Raw genomic sequence first — 11020 nt, forward strand, 5'->3', positions numbered from 1 at the left:
CAGTAACATTTTCAATAAAAGCAGTAATATCACTAATATTAATTTTATTATTATTATTATGGTTGTAAAATCTGCATACATAATAAAAGAATAAGCAAAATGCTGTTTTAGTTGAAGCACAATATGTTACACTGCAGGACTGCAAGTCAACTTTCCAAATATATGTCAGCTACCCAGGAATGAAAGTGTATTTGTCAACAAACTCAATTGTTGTTTATTTGTAGTTGGACAATAAAACAAAGTCTACCAACATTATGTTAAAGGTTACACGTTTCATTGCTTTCAAATGCAGAAATGAAGCTGCAAAGCTTCCAATGTGTCATCAAGTCCATGGAGTGTGTCCCAATCACAGCGTTTCCTGGAAGAGTTTGTTGTATTGCTGACTCTCAGTTGCCATGACACTTCTGAGACTGAACCAGAAGTACCTCTGTGCTTGAGGGTTCCTCGGCCACTCGAGAACTGATTTTTTATACAACCTCTTTCTCAGTCTGAGATACTTGGATTGACAAGGCATTTTCTCCAAGAATATCAGTACGATAACATCATTCCTTTCATCCATGAGTCGCTGGTGGGCCAAATAAAATGCTGTCCTGAAGCTCCCGCTCCTTATGTATCGTCCGGTCAGAATGAAAACAGTGCGTTTACTCAGTTGTATGCTTTGGGAAAGGTTTTCAATGAGGGGACATCCAGGAACCCAGTCCCGCTCCTCCAAACAGAGTTGCATCCTCGGATCGCCCTTGTCCTCCAGGTGAATGCGAAGCTCTTGCATGACCCACTCGTGAACAGCTAGATCAGTCGTATCGTAGACCACGAAGGCATCGTAGACGGTGCTGTTGGAGTACAGCCGGCGGTATCCCTTGAGTTTGGCCAAGCAGAAGTGGTAGATGTACCAAACATCCCAAAGAAAGAGATGGCTGGAGATGGTGAGCGTGAGGATGCTAAGAATCACAGAGGTCAGTAAAATGCAGAGGATGATGGATAGGGAATTGTGTTGGCAGGCCTGGATGTTGAGGAAAATCACACTCTGACCTTTTTGGGCACTTGGTGAAGCGCAGGTGACGTCCATGGCGAGGCGCGGGATGTTCACGGACGTCCTGTTGATCCATCGGACAAACCACGTGGCATTGCAGGAGCACACAAACCGGTTGTTGTTCAAGTAAAGGGTCTGCAGCTGGTCTATAACATTTTCCGGGAAACTCGACTCTTCGATGAACTGGATGCGATTGTAACTGAGATCCAGGACCTTGAGGCTGAATGCATCCTTGAGAAAATTGGGAGTCAGTTTTACAATGCTGTTCTTGTGTAGAACCAGAGTTTCGATTGATTTCGTATAGTTAGACAAGCATGCAGGAACATCCGTCAGGTGATTCCCACTGAGGTCTAACAGTTTAAGGTTTTTTAGGTACACAAGGCCCTCCCAATTAAATGACTTTAACCGGTTGTTAGTGATGTACAGCTTTGTGAGGGTCTCTGGAAGACCGTCAAAAACTTCTAGTGGGATGAAGTTCAGGTTGTTGCGAGAGATATCAAGAGACTTCAAGGTCAAAAGTTTCTTAAAGTAGTTGGCGTACCTCGTGTCTCCATCTCTCCACAACATATCAAGACGGTTCCCTTTAAACTCCAAATGTTCCAGAGTAAAACTCTCCATTTCTGTGTTCGTAGATGTCGAGATTTGATTATCATTCATGATTAATTTGCTCAGTTTACCCAGGTTCTTTGTAAAATTCAGCATGTGAGTTAAACCCTCAGCTACGAAGTAATGGCTGTTACGGCTGATATCCAGAACGACCAGACTGCTCAGTTCCTGAAATGCTGAAGAGAACATCAAATCCAGACGATTGTCCGAAAAGTCTAGATATTGTAAATTCTTCAACTGGACAAACTCAGAACCGTTCAAACTCTGGCTCATGGCATTCCCAGAGAGATTTAAACACCTCAGTTCACCAAGATCCAGAAATCTGGAATGAAGGAAAAATATGTTATTCCTACTAATATCCAACGTTTTTCCAAAGAAACTACATTTGTTGTTGAAAGGACTTGAAATCCAGAGTTCCTTGTCCTTGTATTTGCAGCTGCGTGCATATTCGTCATAAAGGAAGTAGTGGATATCCTTCACTTCTCCATTGTGGTACTGGGCACCTTGAGACATTGGGGAACTGTAATGGTTTTCTCTGTGGTTAGAAAGTGAAGTTTCTCCTTGAGAAGGCATTGAGATCTTGTTGTCAGATAAGTTGATGATTTTGAAGCTTTTCAGGTTCCTCAGGAGGCTGAGATGTGCTATCTTTATGAAGTTTGTGCCAAGATCTATGACCTCCAGTTTGCTCAAATTAGCCAAAGGTCGGATGTCTTCCTGTGTGAGTTCTTGAAACACATACCCTCTGATTCTTAGGACCTTCAGAGATTTAAGGTAATGGAATGATCTTGAAAGGTTGAGGGATGCAGGATACACCTGGAGCTCGTAATTGAAAGACAGATCCAACTCTTCTAGATTAGGCAACAACGAAGGAAACGAGGTGCATGTGATCTCCTTAGCCAAAAAGTTGCTAGAGAGGTCTAGAAGACTAAGTTGAGTCAGGTTTTGAAACCACTCCAAAGGGATGTGCGTTAAAGAGTTACTATGAAGTCGAAGAGTCTTTAGGTTCTTCAGGGTCTTGAAGGAGTTTGGATGTATCTGAAGAGGAGCATTATTTGGGCATGGAACGCATGGGAAAGGTGCATTATAACAACGTGGACAATTCCCACTCAAGTCCAGTATCTCCAGCTCTGTCAGGTTGTGAAAGTCCATCTCTGTTATTGTCTGAATATTGTTGTTGTACAGGTACAGCTCTTTGAGGCTAGATGGTAGTTGGTGGGGGATGTAGGACAAGTTGTTAGACTTCAGAGAAAGCAAAGTCATCTTGTCAAGCTGCACAAACGCATCCTTTTCAATGTAATATGATGTGTTGCACGGGTTACGGAAGTAGCAGTTCTGGCCGAGATACAGCATCTGGATATTAGTCAGTTCTGTCAGGTTCTCCTTAAGGATTGAATAAATACTATTGACCTCGAGACTCAGAAGCACTATGTTGGGAGGAAGGCCCTTGGGTATGCTGGACAGCTGGTTGCCATCCAAATAAAGCGACTTGAGGTTCTTTAGCTTCCAGAACGTGCCGTTGTCAATCGTCAAGCTCTGGGTGCAGACGCGGTCTTTGGGCCCGACCTTGATTGGTACGCAGTTGCAGCGCAGGTCAATCTCAGTGATGTTGTGCAGTTTGTGAAACGAATTGTTCGTAATATGGGGTATGTGGTTGATCGTTAGCGTCAAATTGGTGGTATTCGTTGGGATTCCCAAAGGAACTTCGGTTAGGTCTCGTTCTGTGCAGTCGACGCTAACCTCACTCCCGTTACTAGCCAGAGAAACATCACACTTCAGACTTTTGGGGTACCACTCAGCTGCATGCAGAAACGAGATGAGACCGGCAAAGATGATGAATGTCTTCTCTGTCATCTGAAAGAGGAAGATAGCACGTGTTAAAATGTATAAAAATGATAAAATATGAACTCATGAGTCTACATACAGTAATTGTCATTTGTAAACTTGACACATTCCTACTCGTTATGCAGTCAGGAAAAAAAAGGTAAATAGCTGTAGGATATCAGACAATCTAAGATTTGGTCAAAACATGGTTGAAACATTAGGAGCACAAAAACTCCACAAGAGGCCCAAGACAACAGGATGTCATAAATCAGACCCTAGCCAGTCTGAAGCAAGCCTAACCAACTCTTTCACAGAACAGCTTTCAACATTAAAACAAAAGAACACTTATTGACAATTCCAAGGAGATTGTCATTTTGGGGACAAGTTATCAAGAATAATGGTCAAAAGAGATGCACAGCGTGACCAGCACATGGAAACATGAATCTTTGGATTGACTCCCCCCCCCACTTAGGAGGCACAGAACAGACAAATTCCTTATGAGAGACCTCTTAACCTCTGGTCTTCATACGTTCACAGAACATGTCCTTATGTTCAGAGAATGGCACAGAAACTGCATTGCCATGTAAATATGCATCTAAATCAATTCTTTGTCAAATGTATCATATTCTTGTTATAGAAATCATGTCCAAATGTATACTCTGCCAGAGCGGGAAAAACGCGGACCATGTTACTGATAAGAGAACATTTGATTTATGAATGGGGAGGAGGAATATACAACGCCCCGGGCACACACGACATCTAATTGGTCAAAACACCATTTGGGGTGTGTTAAACAGCCTGGTTTAAATACTCAGCACACCATCTTTCTCCCTCTCTCTCGCCCTCTTCCTTCTTGCCTTTTGAGCCGTGTTTTCTTTTTAATCATGCTTCTTTAGCTTTTGAGCGTGCTCTGGCTTACATGCCATCTCTTCCAAAACCATGAGGAGAAACGCCACCTAGTCTCGTCAAACTTTACTTCTATTTCTATTTCTTTAGTTTATTTTATTTTCCATTGAGAGTTTCGTGTTTCGAGTTAAGTTTGCCTAACGCCGCATCTCCGAAAGAGTGCCGTCTAAAACTTCAACTGCAGACCACAGCTCCGCGTCGCCAGCCAACGCCCAATCACTGGCTTCCCAAGACTGAACCTCCAGCCAATCAGAAAAGCGGGAAACCCCTTTCGGCAACCAGACAAGGAAGGGAACCCCGCACACAGGAAAGCAAGTACCTCCAGATGCTAGCTGAACTGGTGAATTTAATATAAATTTTAACCTAATTGAGGGACTCAATGCGAGGGTTAATTAAGTGATTGATGGTTGTTCAGATCTATGCAATTGCACATATTGCCGTAAACTTGGGATTTCACATTTTCATTCTCTTAAACTAATTATTTCCTCACTTTCTCTCTTTCTGCAACTTGTGTGAATGCGTGTGTTCATGTGTTAGATTAGTTTATATGTCTTAGATTTATCCAATAAAGCCTTATTTATATTGAAAAGAGAAGTATCTTGTGTTTTGTGCTCACAAGTTAATGTCTTAAACTGCCGATCTTGTTACTGTGCTAATAAATAGTGTTTTCACTATATTTTGGATATAAATATCCATTGCAGAATTGATGTCATACAGCTCGTTCACTGAATCGCTGGCCGTCTCAGTGATCAGCCGTAAAACAGTGATTCTGTCCAAATTCCCTAACATATTATTGGTGGAAGTCCCTTAAAATCTTAAATGATTCCCTTTGAGCTAAATTATTGACCTGTTTCCCTTACATAGCTGTCACTGGGGAGGCAACGGTTCAAAAATATACACATTTGTATCTTATGTACCCCTAAATTGTGCATATTAGTACCTAAAGTGTTGATAGCAGTACCAAAACTGTACATGCTAGTACATTTTGAAAAGGTACCATATATATATATATATATATATATAGTATGTTGTGAATAAAGTATGTTTTTGGCCTGCAGATCTTTAGATAGCCCTGTTTAACACATTTCACATGTCTACAGTAAAAAAAACTAAAATCCCCCCCCAAATCAGTGCACAAAATGTAAAAAAAAAGTAGATTTTGGTTTAGCTGATATAGCTTTAAATAAATGAAAATAACAAAAATTTTAAAACATTCAGGAAATAAACATGACATTTAATGAATAAGCAGCATTTTAAAAAAATGCACTTGCAGTAACTAGAGCATCTTTGTTTTGAGACAATCATTATATGAGAGAGCTGATTACTGTAAATGAAATAAACATTCAATTACTCACCATCTTCATCAGACCTGGGATTCTTTTTTGACGTTCGTGACTTGTTGTTCGGTACTTTTGCTGGTTTGTCAAGTTGTACACCCTGTGCTACTTGAAGAACAGGTGTTATTGACCAATGTTAAACCACAAAAAAATTACAAAAAAAAGTGAGAGTGGATATATTTAAACAACATAACTTCCCCTTGCAAACAAAGTTGTTCTGAATCTTTTTCCTTGTTATTATGTAAAGTGATTATATTACCCAACTGTTATCTTACATTTTTATGATGTATAATTAATTAATTATATGTCATTAGAACAATATTGTCACTGAAACACCACCATAAAGAGGAACAACATTACTTTCGTCCTTTATCTCATGGGACGAGTTTCTGTACTAGAGATTAAGCAAAACAATGTCAGGGGTTTGCTCAAGTTCTGCTATGATTTCCTCATAAATGAAAGCAAAACAAGAAAAAGTGAAGCACTTCAATTATGAAATGACCAAAAATATTATCTCTGTCCAACACAACAGTGGCTTCTTCAGCACACAAGGAAAGGATGAAAAATTAGAGAAAAGAAAGAGGGAAGAATATTTCAAATTATGTCATTCACGCTATTTATAAATTAATTACTGGCATATGACAGGAAATAAAAGAAAGACAGCACGAGATCAGTTTTCAAGCTGAAATATTTAATGAAGATGATTCAACTAAAATACATTATGTTTATTATTTAAAGTCAACATGAAATCTAAATGGACCTACTTACATTCTTAAATAACTTTCCTGGTCTTACTGGGAATGACTCATCAGTGCATGTTATTCTAAATAAATAACAACAATCTGTTGTAATATTTCATCAAAATTTAGTAACTCAAGCTCAAAAATGATTTATTCACTTTCACCATCCTCACAGATAAAATCCTGTCCTTTTCTTGATAAAATTACACTGGGAAATATGTCAGATGACAGTAGTAAAATAGATGGAGAATGATACTTCATGTTGACTTTAAATTACTTAAGTAAATATATGCATTAGCCAGTCAAATAAGAACGGCAAATGAAACTGTGCAAGTTGCGAACATAACAGTTTACAGATCATATAGTGGCTTAAATTTTCATATTTTTGAATGTGAAGCTCTTCTGTTATGAAGTTTAAAATAAACACATAGAACAAAAATTATGCGTCTATCAGGTGATGTGGTTTAAACGGTCTTTTAAAAATTCTATGTATTGTAGAATACTTCCTTTTCATTTTACATATTACACAAAATATACACAAGCACTGTTATCACAGTGGATCGCAAATACGGATTATCTCAATCTTCATGACAAACGTACAGTATGCGTGATATCATATGGCTTTAATATGGCTAAATAAAAGCAGTGATTTTTGACATATGGCCATTGCTGCAACCAAATAACAGCGTACCGAATGCAAATGTAGTTTTGCTTTGGTCATCAAAATAACTTTCCAAAGCCTCCACGCAAAGTAAATAAAGTGACTTCCTGAATCGCTCCAACTAGCGCTTCAAAATGTCCTTTTGCTTCCTCAGAGCACAAAAGCTCCGCACATGCTGTCTTTGAGAAATGTGGCTAAAATCGACATATTAAGTGACCAGTGCAAGAATTTCTCAGAGCAATGCACAGTTCGTATGTCTGGATTGTGTGTCGTCCAAAAGAATCAGGAGATGGACTTGCCTTGTTCCAATGCTTGTTGTCTTAAACTTGTTTTCTGTGCTGAACATCAAACCATCTGTCATTCGCTTCCACTTCAGAAGATTAAAGTCAACAAGAAATCAAAATTCACCCCATTTACTTTCTTAATGCACATTTGTGTCATTCCAACTCCTCTCCAACAATTCTGGCACAAAATGCCTACTTTTCACAATCCAAATCTGGTGGATACAACAAAGTGTCACATTATGGCAGTAACATGGGTTTTGAGTTTCATATTGACTTTAGGAACGACAGGGTTGTAATCCTTCCATGGTTGATTACCGCCATCTACAAGTTGCAGTTTCCATAAAAAGTGTCAATGCTCTCTGAGCCAATAGTTGTCTTATTAAGATTCCCTTTCTGGCTCCCTGAGGCAACCAGAGCGGGGGTCATTTGAGGCCAAGTGCAATAATAAACAGGGAAGCATTCAAGACCTCCGATCACCTCTGGTTTGGCACATAGGAAACTGTGCTATAGATGAATATGGACATATCGTGAGAGAAGACGACGATTCTTCTGTTTTATCTCCATCTGCAGCATGCTACACTGGGGGAGGAAAAAGAGAGGGATAAATTAGTTGGCCAGTATAATGTCTCATAATTTCATGCTTCTGGATCTCTGAAATCCCCCTCAGAGTTCCTGCTCATCCTGATTCAGCATGATAAGCTAATGACCGAAATGCATGACGTCAATGATAAGCCTGCCCAGGATTCTTCAGAAACGGTCTACACAAGGCTTAATGTTTCAAATTAGGGAATTCTAATTACATCCTAAGACTTAAAATCTGCAAAATAGTAATTCCTGATTAAAAGGTGAAGTGGTCCATTTCTGCGCCACTAGTGGTACCGTATAGAATTGCAATCTGACTTACAGCACACTGACTCTAAAGCGTGGATATTTTTAATCAATATTAAACATCAATTTAATTCATTTGCACAGCTATTTTCATAACACAAAAACACTGCACCCTTAAATGTAGTTAGCTACTTTTCATTACTAACTAAAAGTGTAGCTAACTGTTTTAAAATGGTAATGGAAGGAATAGTTCACACAAAAATGTGTTTTGTAATCATTTACTCATCCTCATGTTGTTGCAAACTGGTTAGAATTCCTTTCTTCTGTTGAACACAAAATAAAATATTTTGAAGAAAGTCGGCTACCAAGCAGTTGCTGATAGCCATTGACTTCCATAGTATTTTTTTTCCATTCCCTTTTATAATTGGCATAAATATTCACCCCCTTTTAATATGACATATCAGACTCACCACTGGTGCAACCTTTAGGTTGTAAGTCACATAAGTTAAATAGCTTTTGTGTACTCAAGTACCTTCAACTGATTGTAGCATAAGTGAATCATCACTGTGGAAGACCATGAAGAAAAAAACCTCCAACAGCTCTACGGAACACCAGGCAGGGATTTCCATGTCTTTGAGCTTCCCTTGGAGTAGCAGTTAAATCGATAATTAAGAAATGGGAAAACATGACACAGCAGTAAATGCACCAAGAGCAGGGCGTCCTCAAACGGTGTGTCACTGTTAATTCATTTGCACAGCTATTTTCATAACACAAAAACACTGCACCCTTAAATGTAGTTAGCTACTTTTCATTACTAACTAAAAGTGTAGCTAACTATGTTTTAAAACGGTAATGGAAGGAATAGTTCACACAAAAATGTGTTTTGTAATCATTTACTCATCCTCATGTTGTTGCAAACTGGTTAGAATTCCTTTCTTCTGTTGAACACAAAATAAAATATTTTGAAGAAAGTCGGCTATCAAGCAGTTGCTGATAGCCATTGACTTCCATAGTATTTTTTTTCCATGCCCTTTTATAATTGGCATAAATATTCACCCCCTTTTAATATGACATATCAGACTCACCACTGGTGCAACCTTTAGGTTGTAAGTCACATAAGTTAAATAGCTTTTGTGTACTCAAGTACCTTCAACTGATTGTAGCATAAGTGAATCATCACTGTGGAAGACCATGAAGAAAAAAACCTCCAACAGCTCTACGGAACACCAGGCAGGGATTTCCATGTCTTTGAGCTTCCCTTGGAGTAGCAGTTAAATCGATAATTAAGAAATGGGAAAACATGACACAGCAGTAAATGCACCAAGAGCAGGGCGTCCTCAAACGGTGTGTCACTGTGCAAGGAGGAGACGGTGAGGGCAGACACCAAGAGATCAATGACAAGTCTGAAAGAGTTACAAGCTCCAGTACTGTGCAAATAACAACTGCTGCTACCGCTGAAGAGAAGCTACTGTTAAAAACATCATGCAATATCTCTGTTACAGTTATGCCAGAAGACATGTGGGAGCCTCTGAAGACTAACCTATCAGACTAAACAACATTTTAGCATAAGCCAAATAATGCATAATCAGAAATACACCGTCTCCACAGTGACTCATGCTGTGAGGATCTTCTTTTGAAGGTTTTGAGGCTGGAGGGGCAAATAAATGCAGCAAAATATAGGGAAATCATGAAGCCTGGTGGAGTCAGCAAGACATCTGGTACTCAAGGAAAATTAGTTTTCCAGCAAGACCCCAAGCATAAAGCCAAAGATACACAGGAATGACTTCAAAACAACAAATTGTATGTCCTTTAGTGGACAAGAGTCCAGGGGCCAGTTGCGCCAGTTTTGCGCAAATTACAACTTAGCCTAGTTTTGACATAAAGGAGTACTAAGTTGCAACTTATGCACTACTAAATGTTTTTCAATTGCACCTTTAAATGCAGTTAAAACATAACTATTTATGGAAGCCTCTGACCAGGAGTAATGGTTTGAATAAAATATCAAATTGAATTGCATTAATAAACTTGTTTTACCTGACAAACTTAAATTCTTTAGACATACAGTATAAGATTGACAGTTACATCGTTTACATTTTAAGAGAGAGAATATTATGTGATTAATTTCTTTGTTAATGAACCTTACCTAACACTTCTGTGCTTCTGTGTGCATGTCAAATAAAACCAGTCATAATAAATACATTTATTGTGTTCTTGTTGTATCGGTATTTAATGATCCTTATTCATTTCAAATACAGTTTCTCATAAAAATGTCTATTATGCTATTCATGATTAAGTAGTATCATATGTCAAAGGAAATTTATTTTTACCATTAGTTATGCAAGGCAAAAGAAGTTAGAATGAAGAAGACACTGAAACCCACAGTACTTCAAAAACTTCTGCTCAAGCTAGCTTTCCCAACACTTTGTGGGACAATTAGTCAGATTAGGTTAGCTTCAGTTTAAATCAAGACGAGGGCTACAAAAACCCTTAACTTGCTCACCAGACAAAACAGCACCACTGCACAGAAGACTCCACCTCCTCCCGGCGACCAGGTGATGACGCTGTCCCCAGACAGCGTTAGGAGATCCCTCAGCAGGATCAACGCACGCAAAGCTCCGGGTCCTGACAACATTCCTGGGCGTGTACTGAGAGACTGTGCAGTGGAACTCACTGATGTCTTCACAGACATTTTCAACATCTCGCTAAGCCAGGCTGTTGTCCCCACATGCTTCAAAGCTACCACCATCATTCCAGTCCCGAAGAAGTCGTCTCCATCCTGCTTCAATGACTACCGTCCAGTTGCACTT

At 39.2% G+C, this 11020-nt stretch overlaps 2 protein-coding genes across 2 annotated transcripts in view; both read right to left on the bottom strand.

Annotated features, from left to right (window-relative positions):
• Positions 1-324: 324 nt before the first annotated feature.
• tlr7 (toll-like receptor 7) lies at positions 325-5727 on the bottom strand. Its single transcript, XM_016249340.1, has 2 exons — positions 5719-5727; positions 325-3487 (listed from the first exon to the last, which is right to left on the bottom strand). Exons 1-2 carry the CDS (start codon positions 5725-5727, stop codon positions 347-349), a joined length of 3150 nt encoding a protein of 1049 aa, XP_016104826.1. The 3' UTR covers positions 325-346.
• A 720-nt stretch (positions 5728-6447) lies between these two features.
• frmpd4 (FERM and PDZ domain containing 4) overlaps positions 6448-11020 on the bottom strand; it is a 60614-nt gene continuing 56041 nt past the window's right edge. Inside the window, exon 17 of the mRNA XM_016249342.1 lies at positions 6448-7964. Coding sequence (XP_016104828.1) covers positions 7960-7964 — 5 coding nt within the window. The 3' untranslated portion in view covers positions 6448-7959. The remainder of the gene's footprint in view (positions 7965-11020) is intronic.

The sequence above is a fragment of the Sinocyclocheilus grahami genome, unplaced genomic scaffold (assembly GCF_001515645.1).
Source record: "Sinocyclocheilus grahami isolate Dianchi unplaced genomic scaffold, SAMN03320097.WGS_v1.1 scaffold923.1, whole genome shotgun sequence".
NCBI lineage: Eukaryota > Metazoa > Chordata > Actinopteri > Cypriniformes > Cyprinidae > Sinocyclocheilus > Sinocyclocheilus grahami.